Raw genomic sequence first — 23,704 nt, 5'->3', positions numbered from 1 at the left:
GAAAAGAGCCTAAACCAAAAAAAAAGTTCTCCGATCGGGCTCAAAATTTTTCTGGGGGTTCCTTGGCCAAAATAATTAGACCCGTATTTTTTTGTTTGGCCATTAGGGTGGCCTACATCGTGCTAGGGTGGTTCAAAAAATGGCAATTTTCGTCATTTTTCGCAAAAACCACTTTTTTCTAAAAATCATATCTCCGCGCCATTTCATCCGATTTTAGCTGTCTTAGACGCAAAAGAAAGGTGATGAGTTTGGCTATTTGGGAAAAATAGTAAAAAGTTCCAAAAATCTAGCTTAACTATTGAAAAAGTCGTATGAAAACTTAAAATGGCGTTTTGACCGTGTCTGGACCAAAGAGCCTATGTCTGAAAATATTTTTATCGGATTCCTCGGAAAATTTCACATAACATATCAAAAAATTGGCGATGTCGAACCGTACGTTTTGGAGATACGATTTTTTGAAAATAAAAACCGCGTTTTTCGACGCGCCACGCGCAAAAACGGGAAAATGACGAAATCGGCAAAAAATCAACTTTTTTCACTAAAACTGCGATAACTTTAAAATTTCAGCGATGACCTATACATGTCTGGGTACCAAAATTTTCGTAATTGTTGGTACCGCAACTGTTGGTACCATAACATCTATAGGTCATCGCTGAAATTTTAAAGTTATCGCAGTTTTAGTGGAAAAAGTTGATTTTTTGCCGATTTCGTCATTTTCCCGTTTTTGCGCGTGGCGCGTCGAAAAACGCAGTTTTTTTTTCAAAAAATCATATCTCGGAAACGTACGGTTCGACATCGCCAATTTTTTGATATGTTATGTGAAATTTTCCGAGGAATCCGATAAAAATATTTTCAGACATATGCTCTTTGGTCCAGACACGGTCAAAACGCCATTTTAAGTTTTCATACGACTTTTTCAATAGTTAAGCTAGATTTTTGGAACTTTTTACTATTTTTCCCAAATAGCCAAACTCATCACCTTTCTTTTGCGTCTAAGACAGCTAAAATCGGATGAAATGGCGCGGAGATATGATTTTTAGAAAAAAGTGGTTTTTGCGAAAAATGACGAAAATTGCCATTTTTTGAACCACCCTAGCACGATGTAGGCCACCCTAATGGCCAAACAAAAAAATACGGGTCTAATTATTTTGGCCAAGGAACCCCCAGAAAAATTTTGAGCCCGATCGGAGAACTTTTTTTTTGGTTTAGGCTCTTTTCAAATGGAATTGCTGAATATTTATTTTAAAATCCACAATTTGCTTAAGGTTTTCACTTTCTCACTTTCTTAAAAACTAAATATTTGTATCTAAACTGCAACACTACTTCACAAAATCGTTTCGTTTGATTTCAAATTTTTTATCAAACATTCCTTCGGCTCGCCTCTGCTTCTGAATAATCAGATCTGGCCCGCAGGGCTAAAAGGATGGGCACCTCTGGTATAAATCACGAGAAGAATCTCCAAGATTGAATATTATTTGAAAAAATAAATTGAAATTCTATTAATGCCACCCCGGTTTACAGTACTCTCAAACTGAATTTTAGTGATGAACTATTTTGATTATTCATAAATCCATAATGGATGCAGGTGGTTAAGTTACGGGTATCACCTATTTGGCCAAGAACGTTAATTTATCAGTTTTAAAGATATATTTCAAGTGATTTTCAGTTTAAAGCTTGTAACTCCTAAAATATGGATAAATCCAACTCCTAAAACATGGTCATTGATGAAGTTGTTGTGAAACTTAACTTATATGTATAGTTGTTTTTAGTATGAAATTAAAAAAAAACATTCTTTTACAACACATACCATTTTGTAGTTTGAAGTAGAGTAATTTACTTACACCACATGTCTCATTGCTTCTGCCAAAACCTGACGAAAAGTACTAAAATTATTCAACCCGAGCAGACGGAAATAACTTGGGAATAACATTTTTTGATATTTGAAAATACTAGGCTTATAACATTTTATGTTATTTATAACAAGATTTGTTATTCGCCGTTATGATTTTTTTGTTATTGGATTGTTATTGTAATAACAAACTAATAACATTTTTAGTTATTCTTCGAACAAATCTTTGTTATTATTTTTTGTTATTTTAACAACTAATCCGATCATCCCAATAACATTTTGAGGTATTCTTCCATAACAAAAAATGTTATTCCCAAGTTGTTCTGGCTTTCAATCAATATCAGACCAATAACAAATTCTGTTATGATAACATAAACTGTTATTGAACTCTTATGCAAAAATGAATTTTGCATGAATATTCCATAACACTTTCTGTTATTTTAACAGTATTTGTTATTGAAATGGCATGAATTTAGTTATTACCGTCTGTTCGGGAAAGTTTAAAACCATTGGCTCATTGATGACTACTCTACCCTACTTCCAAGATCAACATTTAAGTTGGAAATTTAACAAGAAAAAAAGTTAGTTTAATTTTTTTGTTACATCTTAAAAGAAGACCATATTTTCACAAATAGAACGTATTTACAAACATAAAAAATGATATTTTGAATTTATTTAGAAATCAGTTTTACGTTAAGTCAGGTTGAGTTCAATTTTTTTATTTGTTTTAAATATTTCAATTGTTTTTTTTATTAATATGACCTACTATTTTCTGTATAAAAACTGATTTAAATACTGAAAACTTGAGTGCTAAAAATAATAAGTAAACATACAGTTCTCCATCAGTTAATCTCAGAGAGCTTAGATTCTTAGACCTTAGCTGGACTGTTTATTCATATTATTGACATTCTTCATAAAATCTGGATACTTTCAACATTATTGTGTTTCAAAATGACACATCCCAACCCCTCGTCGAGCCTCTCAATATCGATTACTCTTTCGATATTTCACTTTCCCCCCTGCGAAAGTCCGATTTGTATGCTTCACCTGCTCTGACACATCAAGCGTGATTCATACACGGGCACGGGTCCATCATACCCATCCAACGGAACGTCCATAGACTCCCACATCCAACAAGAAAAATGAATTATAAAACAACTTTGATATCCACCCACGAGCTGAGCTCTGACCCACACCACACGTATGCCTGGATCTCGTGCTGGACGTCCCACAAACATGGCCGATTCGCTAAATAATGGCACCCTCGGGACGGCGCTCCAATCCGGTCCCGAAAACGACTCAATCCGGCATATCGACGGACCCGGTTCCATCGACTGTGTGCCGTGCTGAGCGAACCCCAAACGACAGACAACGAACGACGCCGTAATCCGTATAACTTTTCCACTTGGCCAAATCGGCCAAATGTGCCACTGTCCTGTGTTCCGCCAGAACCTGCAGGAAACCGGGAGCCAGAACGACAGTACAAATATCAAAATATTGAATCAAAATTTATGTATACAGTCGGGGATTAGGCCGGGATTACATTCTTATGATTTATGGGATTTCTTGTTTCTGCCAGCATTCGATTGAGCGCTGGTTCTGGTGCGTGTTCCTGCGCTGGATGTGGGATGTGGATTTGGTGTCACTCCTGGTGTATTCCGTCTCTACACGGTTGAACCCATGAACCGGCAGGCAGTCATTCATGCAACCACCACCACCACCCTCTCAGGCCCGGGACGCTGCGGAACGTTTGAAGACTCGACAGATTGCCCTGGAAGTGGGACTTGGAGCGGATTATATGTTTGATGGGACTCTCTGTCTCTGTGGGTGGCTTCCCGCTGCCGAGGCTCAACCGCGTTCGTTGGAATGACAAATTCGAGTTAGTTTTTATGGCAGGACATAAATCAGGAATGTGATTCCTGTTTGTGCGGCAGAAGTGTCCTCGTCGCGATCGATGGCGGAGCTGGTACGGTGGGTTTATTTTGGGGGTCCCAGGGGGAGCTTTGGTTGGAATGTGCTCTTGGAGCTGGGAATGTGGTTCAGGTGAAGTTTTACGGAAGCTTTCTGCTATTAACTGCGGAACGGTGGTTTGATGAGACAGTAATAATGATTGCATTGGAATTCTAATTAAATTCTTTGTAGTAAGACGAGTACTTTGAGAATCATGAAAATCCCCTGCAAAATTAGATGCAAGATCCAGAAAGTCATCATCATCATTTTGACTATTTTAAGAAAAAAATAATTTATGGAACCTTGATCAACTCGAAAAAAATCAAAATATGATACAAAAAGTTTTAATAACAACAGGTCAGATTTTTCACTCAATCACTGACTGAATTTTGAACTCCGTTCCAGTGATTTCCATCCTGCCATCAAAAGCAAGTTAATTTTCTGTTCCTTCCACGCAATCAAACATATGGACAAATTTTGCCCGGGGATTACCCGGCATCACGATAGAAAAATTACACGCCATAAAATATCAATTTATCATAACACCATTCATCAACCCACCAACCGAGTCCGTAATCTCTGGTTCAAAGTCCTGTTGCATTCTTCACTTTTTGGGTTATGCAAAGCTACGAACCCTCCTAACACAGTGATGTTGCTGCTTTTGACAAGATGTTCACCTCCTCTAGGCAGTTCTTCCGAGGCTAAAAAGCAACATATTTCGCTGCATCCCATTTGTATTCATGCTTCCTGAATCCGGTGAATGAAGCTCGGCCAACTGGTGCCTACCCGACTCACCCCTAACTTGCCACCATCCATCGGTACGTCCCCCTTAACAATTGGTTAAGGTGAAACGGTAAAGTGCATTAACTCTGGTCTACGAACAATTGAATAGCGACATCTGATAAAATTTGGCCCCTAATCTGCGCGTCCACCCCCTTTCCCTTCGCACACAACGCAAAATCGCTGATTAATTAGAATTTAATTTATTGAGTGGCACTCTAGCTGGCACCGGTCCGTGTCACCCCGCACCGAAACTGGTCAGAAAAGATCAACTTCAGCAGGTCACCCCTCCCAAAGTCTCACTCTCTTGTTGATCCTGGAATAGGCAGTCAGCATTGTGTTATCGATTGTGTTTCGTTAAATTGATACCGGGGATTAAGGTTGTAGCGACGGGGAATTCCTTTTGTGAAAAGGTTTTTTTCTTTCCTCCTATCTCCTCAAATTCACTGTTTTCATGATTTTGCTTTGCTTCCGGGCAAATTGGTGCCGAAAAAAATGTTTTTGTTCCACTCGAAGGTCGAAGCAATGTTTGCTATTGCTGGAGATTTCCGGGGGTGACATTTGGTAAATATTGACAGTGGTGTTGACTGGTGGTGGTGGTGTCAGGGTAAGCAAACATTGAGATGGTTGACGTTTTTGGTCAATATTGACAGAACGATGTTGTGGATCAAAACATAAAATATAAGTTTGAGTGATTCTTCTCTAATATAGAATGCAAACCTATTGTGTATTTCTTTACGAATTCGCACGTTTAATCGCGTTTTTTGAATATTCATTTTTTTAATGTTTATAAAAAATGTATGAAAATCAGTAACTTGAAAAGGGATTTTCTGATCGATTTGGTGTATTAGGCAAAGTTATATGTACTGTACATGGAAGAAAAACAAACCGATTTACTGCGTGTTCCCTTATCCCTACAACAAATTCTTTTTAAAAGTGAAAATTTGCTCAGCTTTTTATGTTTCAAACAGCGAAATATTTCATAAAAAATTGCTGAAAAATCTATTTTTTTTTAGTTTTTGTTTTTAATTCCTTTATGGGTAATTCTCTACCAACTCACACGAAATCGGGAAAAGTTGCCCCGACCCCTCTTCGATTTGCGTGAAACTTTGTCCTAAGGGGTAACTTTTGTCCCTGATCACGAATCCGAGGTTCGTTTTTTGATATCTCGTGACGGAGTACGACCCCTTCCATTTTTGAACATGTGAAAAAAGAGGTGTTTTTCAATAATTTGCAGCCTGAAACGGTGATGAGATAGAAATTTGGTTTCAAAGGGACTTTTATGTAAAATTAGACGCCCGATTTGATGGCGTACTCAGAATTCCGAAAAAACGTATTTTTCGTCGAAAAAAACACTAAAAAAGTTTTAAAAATTCTCCCATTTTCCGTTACTCGACTGGAAAAATTTTTGGAACACGTCATTTTATGGGAAATTTAATGTACTTTTCGAATCTACATTGACCCAGAAGGGTCATTTTTTCATTTGGAACAAAAATTTTGATTTTAAAGTTTCGTGTTTTTTCTAACTTTGCAGGGTTATTTTTTAGAGTGAAACAATGTTCTACAAAGTTGTAGAGCAGGCAATTACAAAAAAAATAATATATAGACATAAGGGGTTTGCTCATAAACATCACGAGTTATCGCGATTTTACGAAAAAAAGTTTTGAAAAAGTTGCTTTTTGCGTTTCTCTTTGTTTCGTCGGCCGTTTCTGTCGCGGGTGACCATGAACGGCCATGATCAACGACGACCAACATTTTCAAAACTTTTTTTCGCAATAACTCGTGATGTTTATAAGCAAACCCCTTATGTGTATATATCAATATTTTTGTAATTGTCTGCTCTACAACTTTGTAGAACATTGTTACACTCTAAAAAATAAGCCTGAGAAGTTAGAAAAAACACGAAATTTCAAAATAAAAAAATTTTGTTCTAATTGAAAAAATGACCCTTCTGAGTAGATTCAAATAGTACATTAAATTTCCGATTAAATTACATATTCTAAAAAATTTTACAGTCGAGTAACGGAAAATGGAAGAATTTTTAAAACATTTTTAGTGTTTTTTTCGATGAAAAATACGTTTTTTCGGAATTCTGAGTACGCCATCAAATCGGACGTCTAGTTTTACATAAAAGTCCTTTTGACACCAAATTTCTATCTCATCACCGTTTCAGGCTGCAAATTATTGAAAAACACCTCTTTTTTCGCATGTTCAAATATGGAAGGGGTCGTACCGCCCCTCCGCCACGAGATATCAAAAAACGGACCTCGGATTCGTGATCAGGGACAAAAGTTATTTCTTAGGACAAAGTTTCACGCAAATCGCAGAGGGGTCGGGGCAACTGCTGTGTGAATTGGCGGAGAATTACCCTTATCATTAATTGGACATTTTTTAATAACTGTTCAGGAAACTTGTCAAATAATGTGTCTTATTTGTAATTTACTCATCAAAATGTGCAGAATAAGACAAAAAACATCTTTGTAGAAGGTAGCAAATCACAAAAAATTTTGAAAATATTGTTTCAACTGAATTTTTGATTTTGTGGGATTTGTTTAGAAATGAAAATAATCAAAAATATTACAACATTATTTTAAGAAGAATAAAATAGATAATGACTCAATTTTTGTGTTCAAATGTCTGTCTACTCTGATTTTTGCAATTTTTAGATTGTCAAAAGTATACCTGGATTTTTAAGAATACATATCAAACTCTTAACCATGAGCATGAATACAAAATATGTTTTAACATTTTTTTTAGAATACTTCTTGAAATATTGTTTTTTTTTTTTCATAAAAAATCCCCAGGAATATTGAAAATCAGACTTTTTTCTGTGGCACAGCTTTAAAAAGAATTCGAATTGATAAAAATGAGTTTCTTTAAGTCTCACTTTTTAGCCCGTAATTTTCAACTGCTGATATTTCAGAAACAATTGGTCTGATTTTTAATGTTAAATATCGAAAAATTTGTGATATAAATATTTCTTTCTAAAAATAGATTAATTTCTTTATTTCATATTTCAGCCCAAGTTATATTCTTTTGGAAATATTTTCATTGAAAAAATCAGAAAATTTCGCAAAAATCCAATTTTCAAAGTTCCAATGAGATTTGAATAGGATAATTTTCACAACTTGAAATTATTTTTTTTGGATGGTGCTTTTCTCTTCCGAATCCACATCTTAGCTAAAAAAACTAATAAAAATAATTTATACCTAAAGGACGCTGTAACTTTATGGCAGTACACTCCAATGAAAAAATTGGCTAACTTGTTGGTTGCAAATTCGGAAACAAGTTGCTCCTCAGTGTCTTTCAAAATATTTTTTTTATTTCATACAATCCACACGATTTGTAACGGTTTTGGAACTCATTTTTGAAGTTATTGTTTATAACAATTTTTTTTCGTAATGTGGATATATAGCTTTGATTTTAACATGACATGACATTAAACTGCAATACAATAAAAAAACAAATACAGAGCAGTTTGTGCAATTTGACTTTTAAATCGCTATGAAAAATGTAAAAATAACGATGAACAATTTTTATAAAACGCAAGGAATGTTGAACAAAATCAATGTTTTTTCATCATACATTATGGTTTTTGTTTAATTTAGTTGAAAATGCAGTACATTCTGTAAAAACACTAGTACCCTGCAATATTTAATTATTTTAATGAAATTATCAATAACGTGTGATGAAAAAGCTGTTATATATGGATTTTTGTTCAAACTTTTTTGAAATTCTCCAATTTCCTTTTTGCTTTAAACTATGATAGCAAAAAGAAGTATTTTTCTTATTTTACTGATTCTACATTCAGTGAGGTTTTTGATTAAAATGTGCTTTATTTTGAGATAATTTAGCAAATTATTTTTTTTTTAAATCTCAACAAAAACAGGTTGGCAGAATCGTAAAAACTGCTGATGAAAATCCTGCAAAATTTCATACAATTGTACACATAATTTTATGTCGTGATTTTTCTTGTCAGGGAATTATATTTTGTATTTTAAACAGCTGTTAACTATCCCTTATTCAATTATTCCTAAATTAAACATTTTTGCATCAATTTTAAGCAGATTCTAGAGAACCGTGAAATTGCCGTGAAATTTCAATGTTTTGCTGTTAAAAATCACTGGTATTACTAATGGAGTTGGACAAACTTATGGAGCAATATGGTAAATTGCACAGAAAGAATGGGTAGTCACAATTTTATTCTTACTGAAACACAAAAAAAAATGCGAAAAAGTAATGACCTGGAAGTACATGAAGTGAAACTTATTAAAAAATTAATTAATTTATTTTATTTTTTATGTTATTTCAAGTAGAAACTTTTGTCAATTTTTAAATCATAACATTGTATTGAATTGACAAAACATGAATTTCACTCCCAACCCAATATCACTCGAAACATTTCCCAGAATTGCCTTACTCCAGCATCGTTCCGTGTTGGCAGCCTGACTGACTGACATCTCCACTCTATATCGCTCCCCTGATCCGATTTGCTTCGTGATGTGATGTTGAACATCCGTGCCTTCCACCATTTTGTTGTGCCACCCTCGCACTCCAATCCCAACTTCACCACTCCCCGTCCTCCTTCTCTGCCATTTGCTCCAGTTTTAGTCAGTCAGTTATGTGTTTTATACTTGATTCAATTTGAGCAGAAAGCTTTCCTGCTCCGTCCCGTCGAAGCTGAAGCACAAACATGGCGTCGCCGTTCGCCATGATGGCCCCGTCGGAATCAATCCCGGGTTCAATCAACAGCAGGATTCGTGAAGGAGCGGTGGAGGACATGAAGCACACGGGGGTTTGAATTTGAACTTGTAGCATTTGGATGATGCTCTCTGTTTTCGTCGTTGTTGGCGTTGGCGTCGTCGACGTCCCCCAATCACAAAGTTCAGTACGTGGCTTGGCACCGATGTGTTGGAAGCTGGGACAGAACTGGGACGGCGGGTACTACTCTTCAATTCCAATTAACGTCTCTCGATGGAGGTCGACGGTCGAAGGGGCGTCTGTTGCTGCTCTCGATCGACCGGCTGAGCTCGGGGAGCGAGGGTTGCCAGTATACTAGTAAGTTTTTTGTTGTGAGTCAATGAATTTCTGAAAATTTAAGAAAACTAAATTAAAGTATGTAATTCAATAGTTGGACAGTCAAAATAACAGCCATCGCTCAAGTCTTTAAAATGTCAAACAAGACTTGAAATTTGGAAAAAAACTGGCAACCCTGCCCCAAAATCCTACTTTTTATCGTTCACCCACCGAGGCTCTCTTTGATAGGATTTGGCATCGATTGTACGGGTGGAGGAGGTCGGGTGCCGGCAGGCAGGGTGCGCGGAGGGGAAAAAAGGTTTCAACCTCAAGCCCGAAAAACGCCCAAAATCAGCAACCAGGGGGAAAAAGGCAAAAGAACAAAAACGAGACACGAGAAAATTAAACCAAAATGCAAAAGGATGATCCGGTATTAAAAATCTATTCAATTGAAAGAGAGGATTCATTCGGGACGCAGGGCCAGAAGAGACCAACTCTCGAGGGCACTTGTAATTCTGTTCCGACGGCAACACTAGATTTTGTGCGGCCGTCGGTAACGAATCCCGTTTGGGCCTGACCAAGCGGATCCGGCGGTGTTACGGCTGTACACATGGCGAGATTTTCTGTAACTTCTGTCACTTTGATGAACACCGGGGGTTTTTGATGAGTTTCGCGGTGGTATCTCTTTTTAATAGTGACAGATTATCTTTAATTGTATTAAACTTTGCGCGCAACTTTAGGGCAAGCAAGGGGCTGAATTATTTTGAAGGGTTATTACATTACACTGAATAGGTTTTGAAAGTAGTACCGAGTGATGATCCGACGGATTCTGTATCTTTATTTGCAGATGTCAGGCTGGTACCGGGAATTGTACGGTGGACAAGGCTCATCGGAACCAGTGTCAGGCGTGCCGACTCAAGAAGTGTCTCAACATGGGAATGAACAAAGACGGTAAGTTAAAAATTATATTTAAGAATAAATCAATATTTAATCATACATTTGTTGGGCACACAGCAATTACTTGAAAATTTATAGATTCGTTTTGTTTTATATTCAAAGGGTTTTTTTATATATTTTTTTTGTCAAAAACACGAATCGCTAAATTATAAAGAAGCAAATGTTCCTTTATCTTAAACAGTTAAAACAAAAAAAAAATGCAAATTTTTATTCTAAAACTAATGAGAATTGCACTTTGTATACAATTCTGATGCTCCCTTAAAATGTTTTACTTCTCATTTCAGTTATCATTAATAAATGTGAGTATAAAACATATCCTGAGATTCCGAAACGTGAAATGATATAATCACAATATGTTGGAAGCCAATTTTCAAATTTGATAACATAAAAATTTAAAGAATTAATTTAAATTGTATAAGTTGTTAATTTTTTAAACACTGTAATGTATCACGATACAGTTTAAATTTTGAAAACTAAACAGAAATTCTGAATTTTTTTAGATGTGTTTTGAAATGAAAACATCTGCAATATATGCGAATGTTTTGCTAATTTTTTGCGATTTATTATGATATGTTGATTTTTTTAGATTTGTGTTTATTCGGAAAATGGCGATAAAATAATTTAAATCAGTTTGGTTAATTTTTCTAAAAAATGCAAACTGCTATCCTCATCCAAAAATTATTTAAGAATTCTTTTAGAAAAATGCCTCCCTTTGCAAAAAATAAAAAAATACATGGCAATCGATTCAAAATGTTAATGCTGAACGTGTTCTTACCTTAAGTTTAGTTTTTATATAAATTATAATACGTTTTTTTTAAGTGTAATAATCACGGAACGGAAAATCCATTTTTTGAGAAATTAATAATTTGAAATTTCATTAAACAATTTAATCAAACATACAGCTTTTTTAAGTTTTTGTTTGATTTTGTTTACAACTTATACTATATCATCTAAAAATCGCAACAGATTAAGATATTTAAAACAGCTGATTTCTTTGAAAAAATCTGTAGTTACTTTAACTAATGTTTTGTTTTGATAAATTCAAAGGCATTTTACATTTCATTTTTTTTTCATATGAAGATAACTTTTTCAAAATGCAGCTTCGAATACACCGTTTTTTCTTATTTGGTAAATTTAATTTTTTTATGAAAATCTTCTTAGCATCTAGAGCAGGGGTGCCCAACCTTTTAGCCTTGCGAGCCAGGTCTGATTTTTCTGAAGCAGTGGCGGGCCGGAACTAATATTTGATAAAAGTTGAAAAATTAAACACATTTTTTATAATTTTCTTATGTTTGGGATCATCTAAAGTAAATACATAAAAGAACTAGTGTTGCAAATATGATTCATATATCTTGATTTTAAGAATGAAAAACAAAAATAACATTCAAAAATGTGTTTATTTGACTCATTTTAATTTTTGTTTGTTGTTTTTGAAGATTTCAATTAAATACCTTGGTTTATTATTTAAAAAAAAAACATTAAAATTTCAATGAGCGTTGCAATTTTTTGAAGTTTTTTATACATTTTTATTTTTTTTTTAAATATTTGATGGAAACTATTTTCAGTATGAATAATTTGATTTTTTAGCTTTTTTAAATTATATCACAAAAAGTTGTTCTGGAAAAATATATTATTTTTAATTACTTATTTATTAAAAAAAAGAAAAAAAAACTTCAATTTGAAGTTTTTTTTTTCAATTTTCATTTTTCTAAATGTTTTTTCTTTCAGTTTAAAAGAAATAACATTCAGTCTCTTTTTGTTAATTTTTAGACAACCATCTAAGTATTTTCATAAATTTCACAATTTAAAAAATGGACAATTTTGTTTTCCTGCACAATTTTGTTTTCCAGACAATTATTTTATTTGACCGAGTCACGTAGCCTAGTGGTAACGCTTCCGCCTTGTAAGCGGTAATCGGGGTTCAATTTCTGGATTCGATTGCTTAGTAAAAGGGAAGGTAGTGCATCGTCACAAGCTGGACCTTATCAACGACCTATGGAATGTTAACATTAACCTTAACATGTTAACATTAGTTAAATTGAAAACTGCCACTGAATCCGCTTTGTAAATGCCGGCCCCGATACTGTTCAAGGGTGTTCCCCTCAGGAACAGGGAAAGATTTACTTCTAATAATTTTATTTATTTAATACTTCATGAACAGCCTTAAGAGCCGGTCATAGAACTATTTTGAAAAGCCGTCGCTGGCCGGATGAAATGACTTCAGGGGCCGAATCCGGCCCGCAGGCCGGACGTTGTGCAGGCCTGATCTAGAGCATCCAAATTTTTTTTAGAGGTCCTTTAAGCTACTGTGTTTTGAATGATTTCATAAAAAACTCTGGAAATAAATATTGAACAGCTTTAATCGATCTCTTCGGCGTTCCACTCAAACGGGCTTTTCCCTCAAATAAAACATGAAACATAGAACAATAGCAAGAAATTTATTTTTTTAGTAATAAATTTCAATGAAAGAAAAACAATTAAAACAATCTTTATTCTGCAGGAAAAGCCTTTTTTAATTGTTTCTTTTTAGCTCAAAATTCAAAAGAATTGTCATAGAGATGTAAAGCATAATAAAAAATACTCGGGTGAGTTTTCAAAAAGCCGTAAGCCGTATGATTATCAATTTTATTATCGATGGTAATCTGATGAAAAAATACTTAGACATCAACATTGTTTTCTTTTCCTCTTTGAGCGAAAATAAAGAAAATGTTTTTTTTTCTGTTTCTGTTTGTTGTTATATTGAAGCAACAACTATCTAGGCAATGTTGATGAAAATGTAATCAGACATTAACAACCTTAGCACTAATGAAAATCAGCTGGATTAATCAAAAAACGAGTAAATTGGTGATAAGGACTTTGAATTACAATTTAACAATTGAGTTTGTTTTAAATATATTCTTGAATTTTTTCCCTAAGGTTCTATTAATTTTGTACACTTCTCTGACAACTCTGGAATTTCCACAAAAATATATGAATTTATTGTCTTATGGAAGAAAATTATGGATCAAAATAGTCTATTGGTGAGATCTTTCTTTTTATATTTTGATTTTTGATTTTTTAACTATCAAACCTTATATTAAGACAAGTTTTAACGTTTTACTTTTTTCCAGTTAAAAGGTAAAACAAAACAAAAGAAACATAACTGGAGTTTTTTTGAAAAGGACCAATAAACCAAATTTCCAGTTTTTGCTTTTTGGGTGTTTTTGAAACCGCCTTGAGTCAGGGGTATTGAAAAACACCCAAAAAGCAAAAACTGGAAATTTGGTTTATTGGTCCTTTTCAAAAAAAAAAATCCAGATAAGAACTTTTCACCTTCAGAACGTTTGATTTTTTTCGTAGTCTAGTGAAAAGCTCACGTTTTTAAATAAGTTATCGACAGTCAAAAACACTCCGAGAGAGGAATTTAATTACTATCACCTAAAACCGTTTAAAAATTCACCTTAAATATTCAATTTAAATAATAAAATAAAATTTAAATCACATATTCAATATTCTGAAACATATTTTTTAAGTGATGAAAAATCGATATTGTATAAGTGAAACCCCAGAGGCGTATTCTTTCAGAAACTCCGATCAAGATTCAGATTATCGAGTATTCTGATATCTTAGTTGCCATTTTTTCATGTTCATAATCATTCCTCGAATTTTTTTTTAATTTCATCATCTCAGTAAAGAAATCGAACCCATCTCCAACGCGTTAGGATTCTCAGTAAGCATTGCTTTATTCTTTGAAGGGAATCTGACATTGCCGAACCACACGGAGAAAAAAGAGTTCCCAAAATCGTGAACAAGCGTTCATGAAAATGGGAACCACGAACAAAGTGTTTACGAAAAACGTACCACGGCATTTGAACACTTTGTTCGTGGTTCCCATTTTCATTAATGCTTGTTCACGATTTTGGGAACTCTTTTTTCACCGTGCAGACGGGAATCAAATCCACCACCTTCCGCTTGCACGGCTAATCCCGTATCATCCTGGCAAGCTTTGATAAACTAATACCGATATTCGTATATTTACTATACAGGAGATCATGAGTTTTTAAAATGATCTTGTAGTTTACCCAGAAAATTTACATTTTTTTGTAATTGAGATTTTGTGTTCTGAATAAAAGATTGCCTTCTGAGTTATTGCAAATTGAAAAGTCAATTAAATTTTCCTTAAAATGACTTGCTCAACTCGGGCGTCAAATTTTACAAAAAAGTCCCTCGGACTCCAAATTTCCAATCCATCACCGTTTCAGGCTACAAATTATTGAAAATGCGTCTTTTTACGCACGGTCAAAAATGAAAGGGATCTTACCGCCTCTACGTCAAGAGGTATCGAAAAATGCCGTATTAACTTTTCAATAGGGCGAAGCTTTCAATGTAAACAAACAGTCTATCCCACTTGCTCTAGTGACAGTTCACGTTGAGTATGAAAGGGATAGGCTGCTTGTTTACATCTATTGCGAAATATTGAAAAGTTAATACGGAATGGACCTCGGATTCGTGCTCAGGGACCACAATTATCCCTTAGAACTAAGATTCACGCAAATCGAAGAGGGGTCGGGCAACTAATGTGTGAGTTGGCGGAGAATAACTCTGCTCAAATATAAAGAAATACACAGAAATACAAATAATTTACAGAACAACAGGTTGTTTCCAATCAACAATAAATGAAAACTCCTTGAATGAAATTCCTTCAATTTGCTCAAATCTGCGATTATCACACGCTTTACCTCCATTGTCCTGGAAAAGCTTCTTTACTTGCTGTCTCCGCCATCCCTTCCCCGATAGGAATTTAAGCACTTCAAATTTGATTACAACTTCCACCCGCTCTTTTGTCATCACCAAGCGCCATCATCGTCGGTGTGGTTTTATGAATAATGATAAAAATCGGAAACAGAAGCTAGACCTGACGCCGCTTTCCTGTTCCCTCACAACATCATTATTTTCAATTTTCCCACATCACGATCACAGCGTGGTGGCGCACAGAAGAACTGGAACTCGTCAACCTGAAGGCATTTTCCAGCAGTAGAACATTATTTGCCTAACGAGCATCAGCAACTTTTCTTCCAGTTATAACCACCGGGGGTGGAGGATTGTTGCAGCAGCAGCAAAAAACACAAAAAAGAGTAATTTTACATCCAACTCACACAATTTTGCAAACGCAAAAGCCCTGAGCGCCCGAGAGAGTTGTTTGTTCTTGTCACCTCATTTCCCAGGGCTCATCCTATTTTTTTGTTGCTTCCTCCTCCCAGTGAGTTCTGCCACAAATTTACCATCAACTGCAGCAGCAGGAAAACGTGTTTTTGTATCAAACATACATCGTTGTTGCCACCCACCGGCCAGCCCACCACCATCCACGCCCAACTTGTTGGGACGGGAAACATATTTTGTTTGATGAGGAGTTCGGCTCGGTTTGCCGGAATAAAGTGACGGCGATTTTTCGAGGCTCGTTGGTATCTTTGTGGGAAAGTGCTTTTGTCAAATCACTTAGCAGTATTATGAATTAATTCAAATTCCCGTGTTTTAAATTTTGAGTTAAGCGGTCATTCTTCTCCTAAGAAAAGCAATTTTGTTCCATTAGGGTGTAATAACAAAATCGTTTTTCAAACACAGCAATTTTCCGGTACCTTTTGGGGTCCTAAACAACTCCCCAAATTTGGGAACGATTGGAAATTTGTATAGAAGGTGCTCTACAACTTTTCCCAAGAGAGTATGGTGCTAACTTGCTTCTACAATAAAAAACTGCGTCCTCAAAAAAATGAATGTTATTGGTAATCCGTTTCGGTTAAAAGATGAGGATTTGAAAGCTGAATAAAATGGCGTTTTAAACTCAACACTCGATCTTTTTGAAAACAATATTTTAATTTTTTTTAAACAAGACTAACATTTGAAAAGGGCAACACATTGAATATTATGTTCTTTTGAAATTTTAGTCTAAATTAAAAAAAAAACATCAAAATATTGTTTTCGAAAACATTGAAAATTGGACCATTAGTTGCTGAGATGTCGACATTAGAAAATCGTGGGTTGTTTGCGTGAGATTTAGAAACATAAAAGTTCCTGTTATTTCTGTTGCCTGGCAATATCTCAGCAACTATGGGTAAATTTCTGTCCCCTAAAACATATAAAAAAAAATGAAAATAGTGCTTTTTTGCAAATCATGAAATTATGTTTCAGCTCTTGAACAAATGGTAAATCTTTTGGTGTTGATTTTACTCTAAACAACCAAATGTTTTCAAATATTTGAAGCAAGCTTTGCATATATTTTTGCATTTTTTGAGAACAAACAATAAGACGGAATTTTTTAATGATTTTTTTTGTATTATTATGTAACATGATTTAAATTATACGATACATTAACATCATTCCACAAAAAGTCATTTATTTTTTTCACATTTAACCCTCTAACACCTGTAGTTGCACCAGTGCTTCATAATTCTTTTACTTCAAATTGTAATTTCTTTAATACTAGGTGTTCAACCAAATGAATTAATTCTTTTTGCACATATTCGATTTTCATTTCATTTGATCATGGTAAACAAAAACGTGAAAAATCTCAATTTCAATAACATCAATCTGTTAAAAGCTTACCTAATTGTAATAATTTAATACTCATCTATTCACAGTTGCTTCAAAAATTAATATTATCAGAAATAATTCTTATATCATAATTTCTGATAATCTAATGAATTATACATAAACCAAACAGTACATTTAATTGAACAAAATCATGTTGAGTTTGTTCATTTATTATTTTTTTCAGAGCAATTTAAAAAAATAGTTAAAAAATTAAGAAAATGTATACTTCCGCTTGAATTTCGGGAATTCCCGGGATTTTTTTCCCGGGACGGGATATTGGACGCTCTAGTTTGGACCAAGATTTTGCCGACGAGTTATGATTTTTTTTAAACAGTGATTTTTTGTAAAAAAAATAAATCTTAATCTTAATCTACACATTAAAATTTGACCTCATTTTTGAAGAAATATTAAATTTGCAATCGAATATTGTTAAGTGCACCGTTTTCAAAATATAGCCATTCAAAGTTGATTTCCATTCTTTAATAAATATTTTCAAATGTTCAGTATATTTCCTACAATTTTTAAAAGCAAAATTGAAGATTGAATTACTGGTTGCTGAGATACAGCGGATAAAAGAAAAAGAAACAGGTAAATTGAAGTTTTTAAAGTCTCACCCAAACAATTTCAAATGTCGATAACTTAGCAACTAATGGTCAGATTATCAATGTTAAAAAACAAAACATTTTTTTTAAGCTTGACTACCATTTAAATGGGCCAAATATTCACTATTGCGCCCTTTTGAAATATTAGTCTTGATTTAAAAAATCAAAATATTGTTATTAAACAAAGAATTTAAATTGTCAAAATCGGGCGATTTTGTAAAGAACTGCTTTTGTTTCAGTTATCTTTTAGAAATAGGCCATTTTTAATTGCAAATCACTTAAAATTAAAAAAAAATCATTAAAAATGCCTGAAACATGACAACCGTTTACTTTATCAAAGAATGCATAAAGTTACTTTAAATAACAAAAAAACAATAATGCATCTTAAAATTATTTTTGAGTTATTGTTAGACAATATTTTAGATTTCTTTTTCCAAAAATATTTATTGTTTAAGTTCATAGCTAAAGATTATTTTTCAAGTCCCCAAATTCATAAAAAATCGACAATAAAAAAAATAATTTTATTTTAAGTGATATTTTTTTTGGGTGATTCTCTACCAACTCACACGATTTGCGTGAAACTTTGTCCTAAGGGGTAACTTTTGTCCCTAATCACGAATCCGAGGTCCGTTTTTTGATATCTCGTGACGGAGGGGCGGTACGACCCCTTCCATTTTTGAACATGCGAAAAAAGAGGTGTTTTTCAACAATTTGCAGCCTGAAACGGTGATGAGATAGAAATTTGGTGTCAAAGGGACTTTTATGTAAAATTAGACGCCCGATTTGATGGCGTACTCAGAATTCCGAAAAAACGTATTTTTCATCGAAAAAAAAACACTAAAAAAGTTTTAAAATTCTCCCATTTTCCGTTACTCGACTTAAAAAATTTTGGAACATGTTTTTTTATGGGAAATTTAATGTACTTTTCGAATCTACATTGACCCAGAAGGGTCATTTTTTCATTTAGAACAAAATTTTTCATTTTAAAATTTCGTGTTTTTTCTAACTTTGCAGGGTTATTTTTTAAAGTGTAACAATGTTCTACAAAGTTGTAGAGCAGACAATTACATATATGATATATAGACATAAGGGGTTTGCTTATAAACATCACGAGTTATCGCGATTTTACGAAAAAAAAGTTTTGAAAAAGTTACTTTTTGCGTTTTTCTTTGTTTCGTCGTCCGTGTCTGTCGCGGGTGACCATGAATGGCCATGATCGATGACGACCAACTTTTTCAAAACTTTTTTTTCGTAAAATAGCGATAACTCGTGATGTTTACAAGCAAACCCCTTATATTTACAAACCAAAATTTTTGTAATTGTCTGCTCCACAACTTTGTAGAACATTGTTACACTCTAAAAAATAACCCTGCAAAGTTAGAAAAAACACGAAATTTTAAAATGAAAAATTTTGTTCTAAGTGAAAAAATGACCCTTCTGGGTCAATGTAGATTCGAAAAGTACATTAAATTTCCCATAAAAAAACATGTTCCAAAATTTTTTACAGTCGAGTAACGTAAAATGGGAGAATTTTTAAAACTTTTTCAGTGTTTTTTTCGATGAAAAATACAGTTTTTTCGGAATTCTGAGTACGCCATCAAATCGGGCGTCTAATTTTACATAAAAGTCTCTTTGACACCAAATTTCTATCTCATCACCGTTTCAGGCTGCAAATTATTGAAAAACATCTCTTTTTTCGCATGTTCAAAAATGGAAGGGGTCGTACCGCCCCTCCGTCACGAGATATCAAAAAACGAACCTCGGATTCATTATCAGGAACAAAAGTTACCCCATAGGACAAAGTTACACGCAAATCGAAGAGGGGTCGGGGCAACTGCTGTGTGAGTTGGCGGAGAATTACCCTTTTATTAAAAAAAGTCAAATTAAAATCTCGAAAAAGCAAATTTTTGCCCAACCAAACCTATCAAACTGAATTTTACAAAATTAAACATTTTATAAAATAATGTAAGTGGTTATGTTCCAGACATGACTAGAATGACAAAAAACATTGTTAACTAACAATATGGCGGGAATGATGGTAGGTCGAAAATAGGTACATAGATCCAATTATAGGGCAATAAAATGTTTTAATTTTTCAGGCTGATACAGCGAAACAACGTGATTCTTTTAAATAATGATGGTGTACGAACTATGGCTTAATAAAGCTCAAAAGTTATGGCCTATCTACAATCACTTAACTTAGAAAATTTCACTTAGCTTAGGAGTTTGAATCAATGGAAATGAATCTGATCTTCTACAATGAAAAGGAATAAAATTAGAAATTTGACGTATGGTTTGGAAAATTTCAAAATCTACGGTAAGTTGACGTTTCCATATCAAAGGTAAACAAACAACTGCATAGCAACGTATATCAGCCCAGCAAATTTTCTAAGTTGATTGTGGATGACGGCCGTAAGTTGTGTACATTTTCTAAGTTTTACTTTACTTAACTATTCTAAGCTAAGTGATTGTAGATAGGGCATTATGGAAACGAATTTGGACTACTTAAAGTGTTCATCGACAATACATGAAGCTAAAAAGCGAATTTCTTAGTAGGCTTATGATAGGGATAGCTTTTATTCACAAGATTCTTTGTTATTATTCAGCTCAACTTTTTGTTTTCGAAATGATCTTCCAAATTAATTCTTATACGATAGCGTTGTTTTTTTCTAAGTTGTTTTATTTTTCAAATATTAATTATTGCAGACAGAAATATTTGCAAATGGGACAATTCACTGGAAGCTATTACAACATTTTTATGATCTGAATTGTCTCAAAATCCTTCATAAGACAAAAAAAGTTACTACGAGGCTCAACTAGTTTTTTTTTTCAGTAATTTTAACACCTTTCCGTAGCAAAACAGCAAATCAACAAAACTCGCACGGAAATTTTGTCTCCCAAAAAAAAAAAACCAAAATCAAATTGTCCTAAAGCACCCTGAACGTCATTTTCGGTGCACCATGCCCCGTCATGTTGTGAGAAATAGAGGTGGGCCGGAAAAGCATGAAACAAAACACGTGCCGCGGGAAATTACATTTTCTATTTTGTGGCGAAAACAGACACAAATGTCGACCCTTTTTATAGAGCATCGCCACCACCTGGAGTGATGACAGCAGTGGGTCCTTTTTTGCCGTTGTTGTTTGCTGCTGCTGTTTGGGAAGTTCAGGACAAATTGTTCTTGGTTACAATTTTGCATATGGTTGGGAGCAGTTTTCGGTGTGGTTGAGATAAAAGAAAGTTGGGAATAGTTTTTTTTTCGCCGAGGTAAACGAATTTTCGCTTCAACTTGGCACTGTAATTTAGTTTTGATTTCGCTTGTCTTTGGTTGAGTTAGAAAGTTAGAAGCAGTCAAGCATTAGTAGTTGAAACGGCAAAACTCTGCAGTGATAAAAATTCGATTGGTATTTCGAATTACAAAAAACAAATTTTCACAAAAAAAAAATCAAAAATTCTAACAACTACTCTGATTTTATTCAACTGTTACACTTGTTCAAATGGAAAAACCCTAATTGACGTCCCCAATTTCTGCTGCCAGACTTCTAACCTAAATTTCAAACTATGTAGGTTAAACCAACATCACCCAAAGTACACAAAATGTCACAAAAACGTGTGTCTTCTTCCTCCTCAGGCCTCAACTTCAACCCAACCGTTAAACTGTAACAACAGTGTTGGACTTTGTTGTTTATTCAAATGATCTGTATTGAGGGCGCTCCAAAAATTAGACTACATGTATCTTTACTTTGGCGTTGGAAGCTCCGTCATCATCAGCAGTGAAGCATCGATAACGATGAGATGGCACGTGTGCTCAACCACCCCCTTCCCTCCTGTTGGACGAGAGGAAGAGAGAATCTTCAGACTGTACAAAGCCACTAATTATCGCGGTGAAACAAAGTTACGTTGGAAAGTTGGCCAAGCAGCGATTGCAAATTGGTCCAACCGACCGCCACTTGGCGGGTGTTTGTGCATGGTAATTGCAGCAATATCTACATATTGGTTGCATAATTCTCTGCGAACTCTGTGAAATATTGAAGTATTGAACGTAAATAATAACCCTCTACAACCCAACCCAGCTTTAGACGGATTTCGATTTAAAAAATCGTCAAAAATAAACTTTTCAACCAATTTTTGATCTTTAGAAAGAATTGGGAAGAAAAACTCTTTAAATTTTAAAAAAATTATGGGTTGGAAATTTTACTCGTTTAATGTACTTGGCCCATGTTTTTAAAAATGTCAGTTTTTTAGGGGTCATTTTGGCTGTGTTTTTTACAAACATTTCTTAGATTTTAAGTAAAAAGAAGTGTGCAGTATTTTTTCTAGTGACCAGGACTATGCAATTTAAATAATAATGATGCCATTTTATAGCAGAAACTGTGAAAAACAAGTAAAAAATTGAAAAAAGTGACTTAAAATTATGAAAATAATTAGATAGGCAAAATGTAATGATGGGAGGTGGTAGAATAGGCCAAATACTAACAAAAACAAACATTAACTAAACAAGATAAATTCAAAATTAAAATACTAAGAAAGAAACAAAAAAAACATAAAACAAGAGAAGTAAAGTTTTTCGTAGAAAAAAAGATGCTCAAAATGATCGCAAAATAAAAACGGGAATAATACAAATTTTCGAAAATTTGGGCAATAGAGAGTTAATTAAAGTCAATTGTTGAGAATTTAAATACCTGCATAAATGAACACACTTATATTTTTGACTTGATTGTGTAGTTTTAACACAAAAGTAACTGCAAGATAAAGAAACTGAAATCTTCCCATTTGTAATAAATTAAGGTGGGAATAATAGCATTGAAAGTTATCTTTACAAAAAATTTTCGGTTACACTGCACAGACGTTTGTCCTTTCTTATTTTAATGGTTGTTTTGCATCTGGTTTTGGAATCAAAATCTAGATGAGTGCATTGTTCAGTTGCATCGAACATTGTACAACTCTTTTTATTTTTGTGTTATTGTGAACATTTTTTTCGCGATTTTTATTTTGTATTTTTTTATAACAGTTAAATTTATGGTAATTTGGAAGGTGTAAAATTTTAATGTTTATTATAACACATTATGTATTGTAACTTTACCTCAATTTTGACAGAAAAGTGGAAAAACACTCGAAAAGAGGTTTTACTCATTTGTGTAGCTAAAATTACACATTTTTCATGCATACAATATTAAATCAGTTCCAGATGTTATTTTGCCTTAACTTTTTATTACTTTTTTGATTAAACTTATACCATAGATTCCTTGTGTTAAAATAGGCTATTTTGTATCATTAGTTTCTTCAAAAACGTAAATTGCTAAACGATTTTCTGATTCATTCGGTAACTTCGGGAATGTTGTACACAGTAAAAAATAGTATACATTTTGAAGATGCAAAATTGAAAGATTACCACAACTTAAACTGAAAATGTGGCATTACAACGAAATATTGATTATTTTACACATTTTTATAGGTAAAATTACACATTTTTCTCAAATGTAATAATACCATGATTGTTTTTAGCTGTGATAAGGACTTTTTAAAAGAAATGAGTTAAGTGCAATTCTTCAAATTTCGTTAATTGATTAATTTCAGTTTTTTTTGTTAAAAAAGGTAATAATATAAATGATGGACCATTTATGGCAGAAAAAATGTGTAATTGCACCTCTAAAATTAACCGCATACAAATTTAACATCTCTTTATTCAAAAAAGGTATATCTAGAATTTATTTCTGGAGAACGGAATTTCTTCTGCAAAGTTGAATGTATAATAAGGAAAATTCGAGGAAAAAAGGTACACCCTGAAAAAAACCATAAAATCAATTTGATCATAAACTTTTTTCCTTTTTTATTTGTATTTTAGAGGGTTAAAACGACAATTTTAGAGCATTGACCCTGTAAGAGCAAGAAATATTCGACAAATTTAAAAAAATCGTCAATTTAAAAAAATCTAATATTTGATGTCGAAGGTTATTTTTGCTTCTTTTTTCTTTCTCTTTCCAAT

General features: G+C 33.7%; 1 protein-coding gene across 1 annotated transcript in view; it reads left to right on the top strand.

The window, feature by feature from the left end:
* The window catches only part of LOC120420820 (photoreceptor-specific nuclear receptor-like), a 64,448-nt gene that overhangs the window by 15,453 nt on the left and 25,291 nt on the right, over positions 1-23,704 (top strand). The window contains exon 4 of the mRNA XM_039583940.2: positions 10,443-10,546. Within this exon, the coding sequence (XP_039439874.1) occupies positions 10,443-10,546 (104 nt within the window). The remainder of the gene's footprint in view (positions 1-10,442; positions 10,547-23,704) is intronic.

This window comes from Culex pipiens, chromosome 2 (genome assembly GCF_016801865.2).
Source record: "Culex pipiens pallens isolate TS chromosome 2, TS_CPP_V2, whole genome shotgun sequence".
NCBI classification, from domain to species: Eukaryota; Metazoa; Arthropoda; class Insecta; order Diptera; family Culicidae; genus Culex; species Culex pipiens.
This window is presented reverse-complemented; position numbering and strand designations above follow the sequence as displayed.